General features: G+C 36.0%; 2 protein-coding genes across 3 annotated transcripts; one reads left to right on the plus strand and one right to left on the minus strand.

Moving 5' to 3' along the window:
* Window positions 1-86: 86 nt before the first annotated feature.
* On the minus strand, window positions 87-10,174 carry LOC110886208. Of its 2 annotated transcripts, XM_022133980.2 has the most exons (24): window positions 9,976-10,174; window positions 8,115-8,235; window positions 7,886-7,948; window positions 7,651-7,752; window positions 7,405-7,573; window positions 7,180-7,278; window positions 6,610-6,753; window positions 6,434-6,473; window positions 6,258-6,315; window positions 6,073-6,167; window positions 5,892-5,990; window positions 5,135-5,369; window positions 4,369-4,439; window positions 4,165-4,270; window positions 3,925-4,067; window positions 3,679-3,837; window positions 3,507-3,610; window positions 2,766-2,941; window positions 1,895-2,084; window positions 1,725-1,824; window positions 841-1,009; window positions 673-755; window positions 497-573; window positions 87-401 (listed from the first exon to the last, which is right to left on the minus strand). In XM_022133980.2, the coding sequence occupies exons 1-24, from the start codon at window positions 10,030-10,032 to the stop codon at window positions 230-232; spliced, it is 2,832 nt and encodes a 943-aa protein (XP_021989672.1). In that variant the 5' UTR covers window positions 10,033-10,174; the 3' UTR covers window positions 87-229. The 2 variants fall into 2 exon arrangements, with proteins under 2 accessions (XP_021989672.1, XP_021989673.1); XM_022133981.2 differs by lacking the exon at window positions 9,976-10,174 and having other exon boundaries at window positions 7,890-7,948; window positions 8,115-8,158.
* A 4,914-nt stretch (window positions 10,175-15,088) lies between these two features.
* On the plus strand, window positions 15,089-17,831 carry LOC110886214 (pentatricopeptide repeat-containing protein At5g02860). The gene has a single exon (XM_022133988.2). The coding sequence runs from the start codon at window positions 15,216-15,218 to the stop codon at window positions 17,640-17,642; it is 2,427 nt and encodes an 808-aa protein (XP_021989680.1). The 5' UTR covers window positions 15,089-15,215; the 3' UTR covers window positions 17,643-17,831.
* Window positions 17,832-22,068: the final 4,237 nt, after the last annotated feature.

Genomic DNA, 22,068 nt, shown 5'->3' on the forward strand with positions numbered 1-22,068 from the left:
TTTTTTGTCAAACTAAAAAAGACACATGACCGAAGAAAAAAGGTTTTCATAACCTTATTTGGTGGTATAAATTATGGAGAAACTATAAAAAAATAACAAGTAACAAAAATCCTTTCTATTAACTTCATAAACAAAATTACATTCGAGTATGGTCTGAACCTATTTCTCTAGAATCGCGTATGATTGAAACGAGAATAACAAGTCGGGGGCACCACTATAACCTAAAACCTCAGTTAATCTTAGCCTTGGGTCGTCTTGGCTTTAACACGAGCCACAACACAAAGAAGACAACCAAGAATGCGGGAATAGTGGTCAAGTCAAACTCAACCTTGACTTTTCTCTGCTTGGTGCAGTGAATCTGGTGCAGGCTGGCTACCGTAGTGTTCACATACTCTACAAACCTACAATATATAAAAAATAAACATGATATTAGAAGAAAGACAGAAAACTGTATTTGCATATTGAAATAAATATTCTTAAATTGCTTATGACTAACCCGTTGGAAGCATCTTCCAGACTACTTAAAAGTCTCAATGCATCAACAAACCGTAGTTCTCCGGCAATTGATGAAATCTGAAGGATTATATACAGATATCAGTTAATTGCAAGTAATTAAGAAAGTGATGTTAGATGTTTGTGTTATGCAAGAAAAAAGGCATAGGTTTAACTTACTCTTTTCCATCGGTTAACAACATAATTATATTTGTCCACCAAGTGTCGCTCATGCGCCTGGAAGGCCTTAAAACTTTGTGCAGCTGACATTCATTAAGTAGCACAAAACCTCACTTTTGCCAAAGTTTATTACAAAATGATAATTAAAATAACAAGTAAAAAGGATACATGTACGTTCTGCCAGTAAACGGTGAATTGCTGAGTTAACTTGCTGTATAGATTCCTCGAGAGTTGTTAGCATATAGCTACGTGCAATCGTATCTGATAGAAACTGTGAGGTATGCCACCCTTGAGAAGTGACGGATAACGGGCTACACCCCACCGACCATAACCAGTCCTGACATGTAACAACCACGTATATTTACAGACCTAAATTCACGTTCTTCAACAATGCAAGAAAAAAAAAAAAAAAAAACATAGATTCATGTTCTAAAGAGTAAACTACTTCTCTCCTAGTTAATAAACACTAAAAAAAGCAAAATACAATCTATATCTATATTACTATATAAAGCATTTCCTTGGGATAAAGATGTAAATTCACAAATTTTTAAGATGTTTGTTACAACTTTTGAAGCATAGGGTACAAGTACTCAATGCAATAGTTCCTAAATTGCCCCTATTTAATAAACTTCTCTTAATTAACACATGAGAGTATTTAATTAACTACATCAACTATTATCTTATTTATAATACATTTTAAATTAAAATTTAGATTTACATTTACTATTCATATTTTTATAACTAAATACTATTTAAATTAAGTATTCAGTATATAATTACTAAATATTTACATAGTTACAATAATAAGAATAATATTAATAATCTTATTTAAAATACTTTAAATTAATATATAAATTAACATTTATTATTTATATATTTATAACTAAATACTATTTAAATTAAATATTTAAATACTTAAGTATTTAATTATTAAATATTTACATAATAATAATGCCCAAATATAATCAGTGTTTAAGGCAGGTCTTAGTGAGACCCGCCGCATCACGCGGGCCAACCCACTAGTCTAGTATAATAGTCAACATACGGAATACCTCAATTGCAGTTTCATGAGCTTGGCTGTAAACAAGATGAAGTGGAAGCAACCCGGCAATGTGTTCAGAAACCGCAGCCAATGCAGCTTTTATCGGCCTCCTGAATATTCAATACTTATGATTAGCAATCAAAAATTGAAAAATAAATATAGATTGCGAAATAAATCAACCTCAAGTTCCACAACAAGGATTGGCCATTGCATTGTAGATGGCTTTCCCATGATGATGAGTCAGATTGAACTACAATAACCATATCGGAAAGAGCTTTTGCCTGATAATGTTTGTCCACTAATAACGGCTCCCCGTGTATAAACCAGAAAATTGGAACTTCCAATGTGGACCTACTAAGGGCATGTGACCCTGCAATAACAAAAAAAAAATGGTTACTTCTTCATTGCCATAATATGGGGTGTAAATTTACAAGCCGCAAGTTTAGAAGTTTCTGTAACTTGAGTTTAAATAACTGTGTTTTTTGTAGAGTAAAATGCCAAAATCGTTGCTGAGTTTTGGGCACTTTTGCCTGTACATCCAAAATAATAACTTTTTTGTAAATGGGCACCTGACGTTTTCATTTTTTTTTTTTTTGCCATTTTCATCCAAATCACTAACTCAGTTAAAATGTATAGTTAACTCAGTGACGATTTTGGCAAGTTACCCATTTATTCTTTTGTTTTTTAATTTTCTTTTTTATCTTTAAATATGTGTGTGTATATACAAAAAAATCTTATTTTGGATGTAACACGCAAAAGTGCCCAAACCTCGGGGTTTTGGGATTTACTCTTTTTTGTATTAATAAATTACTCACATAGTTACATCAACTACAAATGTAAAAAATCACCAAATACTTGATGTTAAAAAATTAACAAATCAGCTGAGACAAAGTACGCTACTCTTCATGAATAGAACACAAGAGTCCCACTATAAATCAAATGCCTTACAATTTAATAACGACGAAATATGAAATCTTGTGGCACAAAATCAGCATGTTAAATATTACTGATAATTAACTGACACAAGTGGTATAAGATATAGAATGAGAACCTTTAAGAGAACCATGATCACTTAGCCTTTGCAACTGATGCTGTAAAATAGAAGAGTCGAGGTACGAACGAACATTTCTCCTAAATGTTCCGTTTACAAGCAGCATAGGTACAGCAGAGGCTCTTCGAGATACAGAAAAAGCCATTGCTAACGCAGGATCCTCTGAAAGCGGTAACCTACAAATCATTACACAGCCCAACAACCAAACGGTTACAAAAACTAAATCAACATCACATGCTCCTAAAGCCAAAGAGTAAAATGCCATTTTCGACCCTGAGGTTTGGCTCTTTTTTCGACTTTCATCCAAAGGTTTGTTTTTCCGCATCTAGATCCAAAAGATTTGAAATCTTGCCATTTTCACCCGACTCGTTAACTCCATCCATTTTTTAACGTTACGTCGGGTATTTTCGTTTTTTTAGACATTTTTTTGTGATGATTAAATAGTTTGGGTGGGGAGAAAGTCAACAGAGGTGGGTCTTTATTTCTTATAGTGTTTTTTATTTTAATAAAAAATGTCTAAAAAGACGGAAATGAAATGCCCCTCATTTATAGGAGAAAAATGAATGGAGTTAACGAGTCAGATGAAAATGGCAAGATTTCAAACCTTTTGGATCCAGATGCGAAAAAACAAACCTTTGGACGAAAGTCGCAAAAGTGGCCAAACCTCAGGGACGAAAATGGCATTTTACTCAAAGCCAAAAGATAACAATTTACACAATTAAAGGTGAACAGTGAACGTACATGTGTTGACTAAACATTGGTTTCTGAGAAGGTAATAGTAAAGAAGAAAGCCCTTTCGTGATAGCATTTATATCCACAGGCAAAGACTTGATATTCCGGACTTTCTGCATTTTAATAACAAAAATAACGATTAAATCGAGAATATATTCATCGTTAATTAATATAAACTTACCTCCTGTGTAATGAAAAACAACTGGAAAGATATCTTCTCATAATGATGGAAAGCCCCGTCAGCAATGGAAGGTGATATAATATGCCTCATAGAACCCCATAACGTCGCGCCCATGTGTGCAAGAAATGTATCGCGTGCAACTGTGTAGTTGTGGGAATGCTGTAACATTGTACGCATATTGTATCAATTTATTCCACATCTTTTAGTAAAAAAAAACACTATAGATGTTCAGATAATGTCATATACCTCATAAGCTATATCACTGAACAAATTCCAGTTCTCCATCCGTTTTAAAGCATCTACAGCCTTTTGTTTATGGCTTTCAACAGAATCGTCCTTTTCAAATGACTCGAGCTCCGTTTTTAAGTCATGCATTCTCTCATCAAGCTCTGGATTTAAAACATATTCGATAAAACATTAACAGAATAAATTTAAGCATTAAAAGCACACAAAGAGCCCATGTAATGTTAATATGTTATGGACTACCTTCACAGAGAGAAAGTTTCACCCTTCTTCCCCAACAGTGCTTGAAAGCAAAAAGCTCATATATATCTATCTCTGCTAAAAGAATATCTATAGCTTGATGATCTTTCTGGCAAATTGAAGTAAAACATATGTTAACTGATAATAGCAATCGTAAATGACACTTTATAATTGATAACACTGTAGTTAAGATGCATAGTTACATACATCCCCAAATGCAGCAAACTTCTCCTGAATTGCTTCTTGCAAGTGATCTTCAGCCTCTTCTTCCGTAATTTCTATAATCAACAAGAAAAACGTAATTAATAAATAAGCATAAAAGGACAAATGCTAGTTCAAAAGCACTGCCTAGGGCTGCAAACGAACCGAACGGACACGAATAAGACCTTGTTCGTGTTCGTTTGTTAAAAAATATATTTATGTTCACGAACTGTACATGAACACTTACCGAACGAGATTTTATGTCCGTGTTCGTTTGTAAAGGAAATAAACTTGTTCGTCTTCATTTGTGTTTGTTTGTTAATTTTAGGCAACGAACATTGATGAACACAAATGAGCACAAACTAATGTTCATGAACATAAATAAATGAAAAATTGGAAATAAACGAACACAAACAAGCATTCATAAACGGAATATATAATACACTGACACTTATTAAATATTTTATTTGTCGGAATTTGAAGTATTTAAATAAAATATAAAAACTAAAAACACTAATGAACTATCGAACACAAACGAACACATTATCGACCGTTCACGAACAAACGAACGCGACCTCTGTTCATGTTCGTTCATTTAACTAAACAAACGAAGTTTCTTTTTCGTGTTTGTTTGTTTAATAAACGAACAAACACAAACAAACTTCCCGCCGAGCGTTTGGTTCGTTTGCAGCTGCCACTGCCATGCCAGCAAAATGAAAAAGATGTATAGCTACAATAAGGTAAATAATGTATTATGGTAGTAATTTAATACCTGCAACTGCACCAATGGTTTTTTCCACATTGGGTAAGGTGAGTTCCATACGCACACCTTCTCCACCAACAGCGGGTCCCCACGAGAACGGACCCGCACTTAAATCAATAAACGCCCATCGGTCTTTACCGATCCATGTATCTGTAAGACATTCTGCATGGACCCCACTCAAATCACCGGATTTCAAATCCTTCGTCCATTGAAGCTTCATGTCCTCATTTTTTCCATTTAACAACTTCAAATATAAAATCCGTACAGAATTAGCTTGCAGCTATGAATTATTTTCAAATAATGTGCCCCCTTTAAACTTCATATATTTCTGATATTTACTAGAGTAAAATGCAATTTTCGACCCTGAGGTTTGGCCAGTTTTGCGACTTTCGTCCAAAGGTTTGTTTTCTCGCATCTAAATCCAAAAGGTTTGAAATCTTGCCATTTTCATCCGGCTCGTTAACTCCATCCATTTTTCTCCGTTAAGTCAGAGGTATTTCTGTCTTTTTTACTAACTTAAAGGGCAATTTTGGTCTTTTTCACTTTATGCAAAAAGACCGAAAATTGCCCTTTAAATTAACAAAAAAACGAAAATATCCGTGACTTAACAAAGAAAAATGGATAGAGTTAACGAGCCTGATGAAAATGGCAAGATTTCAAACCTTTTAGATCCAGATGCGAAAAAACAAACATTTGGACGAAAGTCGCAAAACTGGCCAAACCTCAAGGACGAAAATGGCATTTTACTCTATTTACTATGACAAACCTGGACAACTTTTGCTTGAATAATATCGGCCACATCTTTCTTTTCGGATAGCCTTTCAACGTTGTTCAATGCATTCAGGCAACTATCATACCATTCTATCTGAATTGGCATATAAAAATATGTTACAAGTTAAGACCATATGATAGATAACAAGACCTTAGTGGCATATATGAGAACTGACCATTTCGGTTTCTTCAGTTATTGTCCACGAAAACTTTGCCATTGGATGTTTTTTGTACAACGGTCTCTTGACTTTGTCCATAGCTGACCATATAGCTGTTTTGTAGAACGTTTAACGCTAATTAGACATAGACTTAGGCAGTAGTATTGAGTATAGAGTATCAAAACAATAAAATCGCCACACACCAAGAGCATTGTCTGTCACGCTTCCTGACCGAAGGATTTTGTCTTGTAAACTTTTATCCTGAATGCAAGAATACGTTAGGTCACTTTCCAAATCTTAAATTAGAACTTACCTAAGTCCGTTAAGAACAACTAAATAGTTGACCGAATTAATAGTCATTTAAATGCAAAGAAAGTACCTCCTTAAGAAAATTTATTTCACTCTCTGACAATCCTCTCCTGCAAAATTTCACAAAAAACGATGTGAATTTTACACAAAAAATAACGATGAAATATATATCATATAGAGGTAACCAAATAGAATATCAAAAGATGGGAAAAACAAATGAAGAAAACGAGCTAAACGAACACGCACCTATATCCATATTTACCTCTCCTTGCATCACGCTTAGGATTCATTACAAAAATATTATATGCGTTTTCTAAATCAAGATATTCCACAAGGCTGGTGAATAGAACATCCATCATATCCACATCAACTTGCCATAGACCATCATGCCTTCAAAAAAAAGTTCTCAATTAGGATGATGAAAATTTATTCATATGTTACAGACTTACAGATTGTCTAACGTAAACAAATATTTCAATTTATCTATAGGCCATAAAAAAGAGTTAAAACATGTTGAAGGGTACTATATTTAGATCTTATTCTTCGGTTTTAGTGTCTTCAAGGTACAGCTTTATATACAGTTTAAAGCAACTATTTTACAATCTTTGTTTCTTAGCCCTTATGTACATATCCTACAAACTTGTATCAACTAATATCCAGTTGTAAGCTTCTTACAAATTAAAAGGTGAAATACTGATTTGGTATAATTGAACAAATATATAGTCCATCTTTAGCGTAAAGCCGTAAACTGATGACGTATGTAATTACCTATCCTGCAATTACCAGTTTGAATTTGAATGAGTAATTATAATCTACCTGGTATGATTAGTATCATCCTTACGAGAGAACACACCAATAGCATGCTCAAAAATGGAGTTAACTTTCTCACTCGTCTGGATAGCATGAACAGAGAAACTGCAGAAGTAAATGTTCCCAAAGGCAGCATATTAGTAAAATAAACAAAAAAAAAAAAAAAAAAAAAAAAAAAAAAAAAAACAGCAACCCTATACTTGTTAACAGCAAAATGAGTAAAAACATTACTTGTAATTGAGGTGACTGACAAGAGGAAGGTGATGCTGATGACTTTTGTATATCCTGTTTCTATAAAAGGAAGAAAGAACTTCTTCTGTTTGTGGAATCCTAGTGTGTTCAAATATATGATCGATTTTTGTGAACCAACGCTCAATTTCTTCAGCATGTAGCTTAAAGGCTGTATTAATATCGCAAAAGTGTATTCATCAGCACCCAACTTTATATTAGTTACGTGTTGAAAGCTGTAACATATACCTTGGTTCCCACTGCCTTCAAATCCTATAAAGATGAAATTCACAGGAACCGGAAGATACATGTGTTCAACTTCTAAAATCTGTAGATAATTGGCAACATTCCCTGAAACAAACGAAAAAAAGATTATGCTTCTTGCATGCATAAGTCATAACATAATAAAACCTAATACATCACTGGACCACTACAATGTTAAGAATGCTACTAGATTCAAGTGAAAGTTAAAAAAAATAAGTACCTGCCTTGGTGAAATTAAGAACGCTTGATTGTTCAACCGTTGTAGTCTCTAAATCATCGAAATCTACAGGTATCCATCCAGACGTAATTACAAGATAGCAAAAAAACAACAGAAACAATTTTGCAAAATAGAAAAGATTCCTTTTGTTTAGCTAGTAATAAACAGGAAAACAATTAAGAGGCAGAGAAACGAGCTAATAAAAGAAGGGAAAAGATGCATGCATGCATACCGCTTCGTATCACAGCTTCACTCCAGAACTTACTCCTCTCTTTGAGATTAAACAATGAAAATACTGATGATCTTCCAGTTTTACGATTGCCAGGAGATCCATATGACGTGCTTGCTATTAACTAGTATAAAGAGAACACAGTGCAAATATCAATAAATAATTGTTACAATTACTAAATAAGAATACAAAACATTATAGAATTTACTAGCTTTCACTTAAGCCCCACAAGACACTCCCAACATGTAATGACTAGGCAAAATGTACCCAGATGAGACCAATAATCAAATTCTCAAAGAAAACAAGGTATTATGCCATTATTATTATAAAAGCAAAATAAATGATTGTCAAGTTGATTTGGTATCTTCTTTCTCTAGCGTCACTGAGTCACTGACTAACACCTACCTAAACATGCAATGGCAAGTTGTTATCATAGTTGTTGATAGCGAATAGCGACAAATAGCGATAAGGTACCTATATGCTAGATAGCGAATAGCGATAAATAGCGGACGGCTATTTCATAAATAGCGATACACTAGAAAAAAATGTTCAAAAAATTAATATATAGTATATCAAAATACCCTGGTATATATGCTATTTTACATGTATATTTAACAAAAACCTAAAATCCAGCTATTTTATAGCTATATTTAATTGCTATTTATATTAAAAAATAAAATCAACAACAACATCATACTCAGTAAATCCCACCAACAGCAAAGCAAAGCAAAGGTAGGGTCTGAGGAGGGTAAGATGTAGACAGCCTTACCTCTGCCCCGTAGGAATAGAGAGGCTTCTTCCAGTGAGACCCCCGGCTCGATATATTAAAAAATAAAATAAAAAAGGTAAATTGTTGCTATTATCGCTATCTATCACTACAACCCTAATAGAGAGCCTAGACCCTATACGCTACGTAACGCGCTATAGCGATTGCTATGCTCGCTATTGACAACTATGGTTGTTATATCATCCTAGAAAATAAAATAAAGCTACAATCTATACATCATAAGAATATACTTTAAAGATAAAAATAGTGAAATTCCAATACTCCTTTCTGTAGCACAATCACAATGACCAATAGAAATTTGGCTTCAGAACACAGACAATGAAATTCATAACGTATACACAAAGAGCAAGGTAGCTTGAATATACTTCCCATTTGCTTTTGATACTTTTGGTTTTCTGGCGCCGGAGGCTGTGGACCTACTTAGTCGAGTTCAAAGGGTCATGCATAGTAATGTTATGACCCCGAGATCTATGGACTTAGTTTTTAAAAGGCTTAGTTTTGCTATTCAAAAAGGGGTAGCGGCGCAGCTTGTAGCCCGTTTACCAATTATCTCGATGTAAATTATCTTATGAGTATAAATGTGAAATTTTATCAAAAAGCAATTTGCTAGCTTGTCTAATCGTTCGAGTGGGAATCAAAAAGAAAATATATATATTCAATTAAATGTGAATAACAATATGTACTTAAGCCTGCCTCTTCTCTGTGAATAACAATTTAACCGCCATTTCTTGTTAATACGATCTACAACGATGCATGCTCCTTACGAGTACTAAACTTTCTAACATCCTAACAGGCAATTATAACTAATATAGTGATATACAATACTCAAATTCAGCACTTGTTGATGTTACTATCAACCTAACACCAATGATTTCCAATTCTGATACCTACTAGTTACAGGTTTTAATGTTTTATTGAATTATTATCAAACATTTTTATAAAATGTATATTTTCCTTAAGGATTAAATTGTAAATATATGAATAATAATCGTGAAAACTGAAACCTCATGAACATCGATCATCATAACAAATCAGTAACAGAAAATGAATATGAAATGAATTGCGATTTTATCTTACCAGCAACAGCAGAGAAATTAACGGGAGGAAACGGATCAAGTGACGCATGAAGAACATCGAGACCTAAATTTGAATTTTAGAGGTGAATTGAAACAGATCGTGAAATTGAGTTGCGATTTGTGATTTAAGCCCTAGATAAATAAAAGAGGGTTGGAGGGGGAGACTGACGAAGACGACTAGCAGACTGGAGTTGTTGTTTGGGTAGGATTTTATGATCCATGGGTACTCGGGTCGGAGTATGGACAATGGTTGCACACCAATGGGCCCAACTAGATTTCATGACTTAGTGGGGTGAGAAAAAGCGAACCAGAACCAAAAACCGAACCGTTAATCAAAATCGTTTAAATCGAACGGTTATGGTTAGGTGAATATGATTAACCGACCTTTCGGTTACGATTACGGTTAAGGTATCTTCATTAACTGAATTTAACCGAACCGAACCTTGTTTTTTATATTTATTTATGATTTTTTTTATATTTACGTTTAAAGTTAACTTTCTTGTCTCCATATATATGTGTGTCATTTTTTTATTTATTGTATTACCAAACGAAGTACCTATATTCAAAATATGGTTATATTAATTACTTATGAACTAAGTAATTCATTTTTCAGTATATGCTTTGTAAGCTAAAATAGCTTGTATAAGAACATAATCAGGTTTTATTTATTGAAACATCAATAAACTATATACAAGAATACAACCATATATTTATATCGGTTATTAACCGAAATAAGCATAACCGAACCATAACCGCCGATTAACCAAACCATGGTTAACCGCCTATCGGTTATGGTTACGGTTAACACTTTTAGATTAACCGAATCAGCGGTTAACCGACTTTGTACACCCATACAGTTTATACCAACGTGTAACAAAAGGGGTTTGGGCCGTTTGGAACCGGAACCTGTAAAAAAAACTTGGAATCAGAATCGATAAAATCCGGTTTGGGATCTATAAAGGACAGGCAGCTTAAGACTGGTTTAAAAATCTCCTTGTTGTAAGCGATCTAAAGCGGTTAAAGTCTTAACAGTCAAAAATAAGTTAGAGCCATAGCTGGTTTGAAACTGAACTAATACTTTTACACTTGGAAAACTTATATAGAACTGAGATTGATTTTGAATTATCTGCAAAACTTATATAGAACTGAAATTGATTTTGAATTATGTTAGACTAAAACTGGAACTGGTTTATGAAAACACCCATTTCATATACCTTTGATTTATTAGGGGCCTACAAAGTTATAAGTGAAATAGGAGTAATATTGAATTCTTTTTTTTTATTTATAAGAATAACGAAGATAATTCTTAGTTTCAACTTTTAAGCAAAAAGATGTTTAGACTGAATTTAGCTGGTGTCTGACTTCATAAAAGTAACCTCATAAAAGATCATTGCATTATAAATAACAAAAGTACTTAACGGTTGATTAGAAATGTTTTCTTTACAATATTCATAGCCTTGGATCATATATATTGCGCTATAATGTAGATTGTGGTGAACATGTTTTGGCTACTTATACACATGAGAGTATTGTTGGGAATTAGTTGAAAACAAGTGTAATTGCAAAGAAGAAAAAATACAGTGAATAAAAGAAGCTGAACTGAATCCTAAGAATAAAAAAAAACACATTTATGCCTTCTATGCAACATGTACAACCATATAAAGCACATACTACCAATTAACTACAACGTACAACTACCCATTGTCAATTCATGTTGAAAATTATAGGATATATAAATATAAATGTGATTTTTCACTAACTTTGGACATACCACTTTTCTATACGTATAACTAATAAGTTATGGTTTTGTCTTTCCCATGATAAGAGTTTTGAAGAAACACCAAGTTAATACGGGGATTAGCTTATGGTTTGTGTCTCGTTCAAATGAGGTTAATTTTCTCCTGAGCACGATAACAACTGCTAATGATCCTGCAAAACAATCAACACACCGTGAAGTTCGTCACAAGGAAGAGAATAGGGGAGGTTCTCCTTGTAACCACCCTCCGACGTGCGAATAAAAACTTGCTTTGAGGATAAAAGTGTGTGTATTAGGTGAGAGAGCAAGTGAGCGATTCTTAAACCTGTAGTCGAAGTCCTCTATTTATAGCCAGGTGAATTGTGAAGGAGATGGGCTGATGTGCCTTGGGCCTGAGTCCGACAACAAGGAATATCCGTTTGCCTCCCCTGTCACGACCGTTAGTGTTTATAGGCGAGGGCATAGTTGGCGCACATTGAATGGATCCACGCGTCCTGACGTTTGTCCTTCTTGTCTGGTCTATCATCAGTAGTTAAGTGGAGATCATGGAGCAGTGGTCGACGCACGATGATTGGTGCCACGTACGTGTCCTTGTGTACTTCTTGTCTCATGCACGTTTGTTCGTCGTGCAGCATGATATAGTACAGCATGTTGTGCGCTTATTGGTATGCTGCTCTGCTAATCGTACCTTCTGTACTATACAACACTGTCATGTTGGTGCAGGGTCCCTGCGCTTACTGGACAAATGTCGTTTCATCTGAAGAAAAAGTTAAGTGTTATACTTGATCTACTTTTGGACTTGACCCCGCACGCGACCTAAGGTCAACTCATGTAGTCGGCGCAAGGTCAGGAAAGCCCAGTCTTTCGCTAAGTGTTAGATTTGATCTGTTGTGAGTATGGTCTCGCGCGCGACCTAAGGTCAACTTGTATGGCCGACTCAAGATTTGGAACCATACCCCTTTAAGTTTCTTAGTAAATTAAAAGGTGTTTAAAATGGACTGAAGGTGATTGGTGAATGAGATATAACTACTCAAACTAATATGATTGATATGAACTTGAAATGAGAAAGTATGTAAGAGTTGACCCACATAGACGAGTGACAAACCTTGAAATGGTTGGTAAACTCCTTACTTGGGTTTACTCCCACTCTTAAGCATGCAGAGGTGTATACTCGGTGTAAAAGGCTTCAAAAATCCAAACTTACGAATACCCATGACATATGATACAAAAGTGTTCTTGTCATACACTAATGAAAGCCAGAGTTATATCGATTAAAGGATATAAAAACCTTGCACACAAAACTTCATAGTATATTTTAGTGAATGTCGTCTGACTACCTACCTAATCATGATCATGTGAACTAGATATGTGCTTGATGGTAACTATGAATTCACAAGAACTCGACCCATTTACATCTATGTCATATTGTGTTGATAAACCGCGCCAAGTACCTGAAGCTTGGTGATGAAACAGTGTTTAACCGGGGATGTTAAGTCACTAGTCTCGCCAAGTAGGGTAAATCCCTTCTTTCCGAGATCAATGGCCGGACCGTCCTCTAACCTGTCTCCTGCACAAGGAAACACACCGTGACTCGTAACAAGGAGGATGGGTGGGGGGTGCTCCTTGTTACCACTCTCCGGCGTGAGAATCAATATTTGCTTGAGAGCAAAGTGTGTGTTTTAGTAGTAAGTGAGAGAGAGAGAGAGCAGATTAGCGTTTCCTCAAACCTTGTCCGGGATGAGTATTTATAGCCGAAAAGCGAAGGTGGGTAATTGAGTGGCTAGACCGACAACGCGTAGCCTTTTGCAGGTGTGTCAGAAGCGCAGGCCACGGAGGCGTTGGACGCTTCCTATAGTGATGCCACGTCCTGCTGCGGTTGTTAGCTTGTCAGCCAGCCTTTCTTGCAAGTGTGTTAGGCAGTTGACCGTCGTCAGTGCCCGGACAGGCCACTTGCTGACTTTGTCACTGAAGTCCAAAGTGGCAGTGCCACTTGTGGGACTACGTGATGCAGTTTTGAGGCGCATTGCCATATGCGGTAGCCGCAGCGGTTACCACATCCCTTGTGGTGACGAAAACAGTCGTTTTCATACACAAGGTAAGTCTTCTCATCACTTCTCCGATTGGGACAACAAATTGGTTTCGTGCGTTGACCGCACGAACGCATATAATCCTTATCGACAGGGGTATTGAGTTGGGTGATGGTCACTCACGCCTAAGCCTGGTGCAAGATTTGGGACCATACCCCTTTACTTGGTTTCCAAAATATCAAACTCATTGGGATGAAGATAATATTGCAAGTACCTAAAGCACAAATGGTGGCACAAAACACTTTGTCGTAGGTAGAATACTTACCGCAAGCCTCATATAAGTTTTCGCTATAAGATTATAACACAACTTTAATTCAAAAGTCCACCAATAGCCATTTCAAGCACATCACATTCAAGCTGTAAAACTTCGCACGCGCTTAGCTAGAGCTTGTGGATTTAAGCATGCACAACTCAAGATTACTATTATTGTTGTTGTATGTTAAACCATTAAGGATGTAAGTTATAATAAAACTATAAACTTTACTAACACTAAAACAACAATAAAAATAATATTGTCTCAATGTTAATGCTACATGAATAAATCTTCATATCGAACACCTTAGTCCTAGCCCAATATTTGTTGGGTATTTATTGAATAATTACTCGTCGTGTATTTATCATACCTCACCAATTAGTTTGTTAAAAAAATACCCGCTAGGATTTTCAAGTTTTTTTACGTCATTTTTTATAATTTTATGTTTTTAACAAGTACATACATATTACATATTGTCATCACCATAAAATTTATGAAATATTTAAAATCCGTAAATATTACGATCATATAAATCAAAAAGAAAATTTTTATACTTCTAATTTCTTAACATACAAATTTAAATAATATCATCAATATATGTATGTATGTATGCATGTATGTATGTATAGGAAGAAAACCCACTTGAGTTGAAAAAACTCAAGAAAATCTATGTAACATTTTTTTTTTTCGTAAAATCAAACGAGAAGTTCATATACCAAATAATTAAGCTAATAAAATTAAGCAACTAAAACTGAGTTCATTTTCCACGTAATTAAGCTACTAAAATCAAGCATTACAACACAATTATTTTCCCTAACCGGTACGGTTAACCTAACCGTCGATTATTTTCTCATATTTATTTTAACCAGTCATTACTTTAACTGATTTAGCTATTCATTTCAACCGGTTCAATTAATAAACGTTTTACTAGTTTAATCAACCGGGTTTTCCTGTTATTTTTTTCATTTTTTTATTCCTGTAGGGCGCTAAGATTTTTATTTCCATCCCGGTTCAAAGAGGCTCAAAAAACCAGACACAACCTGCAAACACAAAACGGTTTCTCTTATCTCTACAATTTCCTGTAAAATCCCACCGGCCACCACCTCCACCGTCGTCATCAAGTCCCTGTAACTTCAACGGCGTTCATGGCGGATAAGCTAGCTCTCCCCCTCCTCCTCCCAACCCCACCACTCTCCAAACCCTTCTTCTCTCTAGACCCCCACCCCCTTAAACCTCAACCACCACCATCATTAACCCCTATCTTAAACGACATTCTACAACCCAATTCCACCACTAAACCCATTTCCCCCATCATCCCCAAAACCCCACGAAGAATCGGCAAACACAACGACCCAAACAAAGGTAAACCATGGTCTTCTCACTTATCCCCACAAGGTCAACTCATTTTCAAAACCCTAACCCACCCCACTTTCAATTCATCCCAAATTGATAATATCCTACCTACCCTTGTTGAATTTCATGAAAAAGATTCCGAATTTGGTTCAAAGTTGTTATCTTTAGATGTCTTAGGGTTGATTCAAGGGTTAGGTTATTACAAGAAAGTTGATTTAGCGTTACTTGTGTTTGATTGGGTTAAGAAATATTATAAAGATTCAGGGATGGTGTTACGTGGGTCTGTTGTGGCTGTGGTTATATCTATGCTTGGGAAAGACGGGCGGGTTTCGGTTGCCTCTTCGTTGTTTCGTGGGCTTCGGAAAGACGGGTTTGTTGTTGATGTTTATGGTTATACTTCGTTGATAAGTGCGTATGCGAATAATGGTAGGTTTCGTGAGGCGGTTTCCGTGTTTAAGGAGATGGAGGAAGAGGGGTGTCAGCCGACGAAGATTACGTATAATGTGATTCTTAACGTGTATGGGAAAATGGGTATGCCGTGGAATAAGATCGAATCGGTGTTTGATGGTATGAAGAGGTCGGGGGTGTTACCGGATTCGTATACTTATAATACTTTGATTAGTTGTTGTAAACGTGGGTCGTTGTATGAGGAAGCTAATAGGATATTCGAAGAGATGAAAATGGCAGGATTTATGCCTGATTACGTTACGTATAATACGTTGTTGGATGTTTATGCGAAGTCGCGTAGGCCTAATGAAGCCATGGATGTTTTAAGGGAGATGGAGAGTAATGGGTTTTCTCCAAGCGTTGTGACGTATAATTCGTTGATCTCGTGTTATGCTAAAGACGGTTTGTTCGATGAAGCGATGGAGTTAAAAGGTAAAATGTTGGAAAAGGGGATAAAACCGGATGTTTTTACGTACACGACTCTGTTTTCAGGGTTTGAGAAGGCAGGGAAAGACGAATCTGCCATGAGGGTTTTTGATGAAATGATTAATTCGGGTTGTAAACCGAATATTTGTACGTTTAACGCACTTATTAAGATGCATGGGAACAGGGGTAGGTTTTTGGAGATGATGAAAGTTGTTGAGGATATTCAAAAGTGCGGATGTGTTCCCGATATTGTAACGTGGAATACGCTTTTGGCGGTTTTCGGTCAAAACGGAATGGATGGTGAAGTTTCGTCGGTCTTCAAGGAAATGAAACGCGCAGGGTTTATACCCGAGAGAGACACTTTTAATACGTTAATTAGTGCTTACAGTAGATGCGGGTCGTTAGATCAGGCGATGAATGTGTATAAAAGCATGTTGGAGGTTAAAATCAGTCCCGATCTTTCAACTTATAACGCGGTTTTAGCAGCATTAGCTCGTGGAGGTCTTTGGGAACAATCCGAGAAGATTCTAGAAGAAATGAAAAACACGCATTGTAAACCAAACGAGTGTTCTTACAGTTCGTTACTTCACGCGTATGCAAATGGGAAACAAATCGAAAAAATGCGTGTTCTTGGTGAGAAGATATATTCTTACGAGATCGAACCGCATGCCGTTTTGTTAAAAACCCTGGTTTTAGTCAACAGCAAAACCGATCTTCTAGAAGAAACAGAGCGCGCGTTTCACAAAATGAAAAACCGGGGTTTCTCACACGACATCAATACACTAAACGCGATGGTTTCTATATACGGAAGAAGACAGATGTCGATGGAAGCAAACGAGATCATTACATTCATAAACGAAAGCGGCTTTTCTCCCAACTTAACGACATACAACTCTTTGATGTACATGTATAGTCGATCTTCAGATTTCCCAAAAGCTGAAGAAATGTTGAGGGATATTCTATCAAAAGGAATCAAACCCGACGTTATTTCTTACAATACGGTAATTTACGGGTACTGCCGAAATGGAAAAATGAAAGAAGCATCAAGGGTATTGAGTGAAATGCGGAAATCTGGTGTAATTCCGGACGTTATCACATATAACACCTTTGTTGCTAGTTATGCTGCGGATGAATTGTTTAAAGAAGCCATTGAGGTAATAAAGTACATGATAAAACAAGGGTGTAAACCGAATGCAAGCACATACAACTCGATTGTTGATTGGTATTGTAAGTTTCATCATAGGGATGACGCGGTACTCTTCATCAATAAGCTTCGTGAGGTTGACCCGCGTGTGTCGAAAGATGAAATTAGTAGATTATCTGCACGTGTGGCGCAGATTGCGTAAGGGTGTTGTATTGTACAATCGTATGTTTATTTCAGGCTCCTGTACATACAGTTTTGCTGAGGAACCGAAGAACTTAAAGGGGTGTGTGTGTGTATACTTATTAATATACTTTGTTAGAAGTAAGAACCCTTGAGCTAATAATCTGTATGTGTTCATTGCAGGATGAAGATGTAAATGCCATTTTGTATCAAATGATTGTATAAAGATTTAGATTATTATTGTAATAATAATAATGTTTTAATAGTTTTATTACCACATTAATTATTTATAAAAAAAATTCAGAAAAATGGACAAAATTGGTGTGTATGCAGTATTGGTCAACCCGATCTGCCGTCCATACATGAAAACGGACTGAGCCGAACAGGGAAAATCCGAATGCTATTTGGATCGGTTATTGGATAAATTTTCAAACACGAAAAATCAATTAACTCGAACCAGTCAATCCGAAACCCAACTAAATTACCCTGAACAACATCCCTAAGTTGAAGAGTTTTATATGTTTCTTAAATTTGTGCATCTTGTGGTGTTTGTCTAGTGGTGTGATGTTTATTCTTATAAAAGTGGTGTGAGTTTAAATCATCGTAAGTGTGTGATTATGTATGTGGTATTTAGGTGTGAAAAAGGTTAATTTAGTCCTATGTGTAGTAGTATATAGGTGGTATGTTGATTGGTGTTGGTACTATAATAAGACCCAAGGGATCATGTATTGGGTTGTTACGCATGACCTGTGATAGGAAGCTAGGAATCATGTTGCATGAGCTCTCACTCATTTTCTTTTTCACTATTCTGTGTAATGGTTTTACAAGTTTTCACTAATCACCACTCAATTATATTTTTTCACTAATCACCACTCAATTATATTTAAATTATATAAGTTAAAAAGTGTGTAAAAAGATGATTGGTTGAATAAAAAAGGTGGGACACTTGATTTTTTTTTTTGGTTGGATGTATTGGTGCAAACAAGCCGGGCCAGGCCAAGCTCGACTCGATTCGAGCTTTGTTAGGGGCATTACTCTATAACACATGGGGTAAGTGCAGTGCAATGTTAGATGGTTTTTAAATTTACCTAAATTTAGGAATTTTTACATATTTTCCCCTTCTAAGAAGCTTTATTACATATTTCCCCAACTCATAAATTTAATTACATATTTCCCCTTCCTAAAGAAGCCTTATTACATATTTCCCCAATCTCTAAATTTTTATAACAAATTTCCTCAATTTCTAAATTTAATTACATATTTCACCTTCCTAAACCCCATATATTACATATTTATCCATTTCATTAAAAATACTCTTATAGAATTACTATTTTACCCCTAATGAGTTTATTAAATAAATAACTGCAATATATAATTTCCTAGCTTCACCTTTGAATCCAAATATTTTTATTTATTTTTAAATTAAAAAATAAATAAATAACATTAATCAAACCAGAAACAAAAAACCAAATATATAGTTGAATACGATCTATAAGGCTATAGGGTGTGAGGGACATGGTTGGGTCATTAATCGCCACGTAGGACCATTAATGAATTGCTACACCACCCCCTTATATCATCCACCATGATTCCCATGGATTAAACCATGGCAACCATGAGCCTACTTTCCATATTTAATATTTTCTTTCCTTTTCACAAAAATAAATTAAAGTAAAATAATAGTGGTTTGAGTCATGACCACACCCTTAGGGTAGTGGATTTGGATGATGGATTAGAAGTAGGTGACATGGCGCTGATGTGGAGGCTCATGATGATCATGAGGGTCATGACCACACCCTATAGCCTAAGTGTCAAATTATTCTACCAAATATATAGTTGAATATGATCTATAAGTGTCAAATTATTCTAAAAATAACACAAATATATAAGGCTAAAGGGTGTGGGGGGCATGGTTGAGTCATTAATTGTCATGTAGGATCATTAATAAATTATTATACCACCCCCTTACTTCATTCACCATGGTTGGCATGGATTAAATCATGGCAACCATGACCATCCATTCCTTTTTTAATGTCCTTTTTTCCTTTTTTACAAATAAATTAAAATAAAAGATTATTTGTTTGGATCATGACCACACCCTTAGGGTAGTGGTTTTGAATGATGGATTAAAAGTAAGGGTGTAATGGGCACTCACCTAAGAGGTGAGTCCCCTCTCTTACGCCCAACTAGGGGTGTTCAAAAGTATCCGTATCCGAAAATCCGATCCGAAATATCCGATATCCGAATCCGAAATATCGGAAAAATCGGATATCCGAAATTTCGGATATCCGAAATTCGGATATCCGATTTTTTCGGATTCGGATAGTGATTTTCAAAATTTTCGGATATTTCGGATATCCGAAATATCCGAAAATTTAATTTTCATTTTTTTTCGGATATCCGAATATCCGAAAATATTCGAAGTATCCGAAAATATCCGAAATATCCGAAAAATATCCGAAAATATCCGAAAAATATCCGAAATATCCGAAAAATATCCGAAATATCCGAAAAATATCCGAAAACTTATATTCGGATATCCGAAACTATCCAAAATATCCGTTTCCAAATATGAAAAAAATAATAAAAAAATAAAAATTAAATAAAAAGTTGGATTTTCGGATATCCGATTCACTATCCGAATCCGTATCCGAAATTTCGGATATCCGAATTTCGGATATCCGAAATTTCGGATACGGATTCGGATAGTGAAATCTGGTATCCGAAAATTTCGGATATCCGAAATTCGGATATCCGAATTTTCGGATATCCGGTTTTGAACACCCCTACGCCCAACCAACTAGTGCCACGTCAACTCCCCTCTTAAACTCCCCTAACACCCCATTTTGATGGCGGCACTCCCCTCTTAGGGGAGTTGGTTTTTTTTTTTTAAATAAAAATAAAATAAAAAACATTTCATTAAATTTAAAAAAAAAATACATTCAAACTAGAAAAATAAAAATCACATTCATACTAGAAAATAAAAATTACATTAAAACTAGAAAATTAAAATTTTAGAAATCGCATGGCCACCCGTACTTGTTAGCGATTTCGCGCTTTTGGGCGAGGATGAACGGCAACATACTTGGCGGAGCATCGTCGTGCGGCTTGAGGAATGTTTTCATATCTCGATCGGGATTGTAGTTTTTCATCGTCTCGCGTTGTTCCGATATGAGCTCGCGAGCCTCCGACTCTCTTTTTTTCCTCAATTCGATCGCCTCCAATTCTACCGCTTGCTTCGCTTCTTTCATGGCGGTGTACTCTTTGAATTGTGCCGCCAACTTGGCCGAGCTTCCCTCGGACGATGTAGCTTGACGCTTGTCTCGCCATTGTGGTCTTTGTGGCGAGGGGTCTTCGTTCATATCCGGTATCGAAGGGTCCACCTCAACGGGTTTTCTTTTATGTGCCGAACCTTCACCTTCCTCACCCAACAATGGGACTTGGGCCCATTTCTCGTGTCTTCGAACGACCTCCCACGCCTCGATATGTTGAAAACCGTTCGGAAATTTATCTTTAAATTCTTTTAACGCGACTTTCATCACGTCGAGATCCTTACATCCGCTTCCTCGTGTGCGATCCTACATATTATAAAATAATAAAAATAAAATAATAAGTGTTAAAAAAATAAGTGTTAAAAAAATATGAACTTAGAAAAAAAAATTAAAAATATACAATGTTAAAAAAAATATAATTTTTACCGCTTGTTGGTATAGGCCGTTGAAAAAGTTTATTTTCGTCAACATCGGGTTCCATTTAGACCGTACTTGATGAACGGTCCGGTTACTTCCACCGACAGTTTTGTTAAAATGCTCTAAAATCTTACGCCAAAAACTTTCGCGGTTTTGTTGATTGTCCTTCTTTTTGTTGGTAGAGCAATGTACCCACGCCTTTGCCAACGCCTCTTCTTCCAGCTTTGTCCAATTCGTGCTCTTCGTTTTTCCCTTTTTTTCCCGAGCGTCATCTTCTTCGTTGCCCGCGTCTTCATCCACATTATATTCATCTTCCTCGTCCTCGTCGCCCAAATTTTGAGTTTCGGGCACTACCTCATCGTCCTCGTCGGATAAAATAGGTAGAGGACGTTCGACATTTCCTCGTGTAGATGGAACTTGTGGGGAACGAAAAGCATATGGGTCGAAGGCGGGGGATTGAGGAGGAGCGTCCATTGATAACAAATTTTGAAAATAGCCGAAATTGGGTTGTTGGGTGTTGTAAAACGAGGGGTGTGAAGGTTGTTGGAAAAAAAAACGGGGGTTGTGAAGTGTATCCGAAAGGGGGTTGTGGTTGAGCACTTGCACCGCTCGAACCACCACGAGACGGTTGCGAGCCCCGTCCCTTAGTTTTTTTCTTGGCCTCGCGGGGTTGGTTCTCCATTGCTCGGTGTGAAGGGGGTGTGGTTGGAGAGTATAAAAAATAAAGTGAAGTGGGTGTGGTTGGAGAGTAAAAAATAA

Source organism: Helianthus annuus, chromosome 10 (assembly GCF_002127325.2).
Source record: "Helianthus annuus cultivar XRQ/B chromosome 10, HanXRQr2.0-SUNRISE, whole genome shotgun sequence".
In the NCBI taxonomy this organism is placed as follows: domain Eukaryota; kingdom Viridiplantae; phylum Streptophyta; class Magnoliopsida; order Asterales; family Asteraceae; genus Helianthus; species Helianthus annuus.

Coding starts and splice junctions, on each gene's coding strand:
- LOC110886214 (XM_022133988.2), top strand. CDS start 15,216: ATGGCGGATAAGCTAGCTCTCCCCCTCCTCCTCCCAACCCCACCACTC.
- LOC110886208 (XM_022133980.2), bottom strand. CDS start 10,032: ATGTTCTTCATGCGTCACTTGATCCGTTTCCTCCCGTTAATTTCTCTG. Junction 6,316..6,433: donor AAATAAATTTTCTTAAGGAG/GTACTTTCTTTG, acceptor TCTTGCATTCAG/GATAAAAGTTTACAAGACAA. Junction 402..496: donor CTGGAAGATGCTTCCAACGG/GTTAGTCATAAG, acceptor TATATATTGTAG/GTTTGTAGAGTATGTGAACA.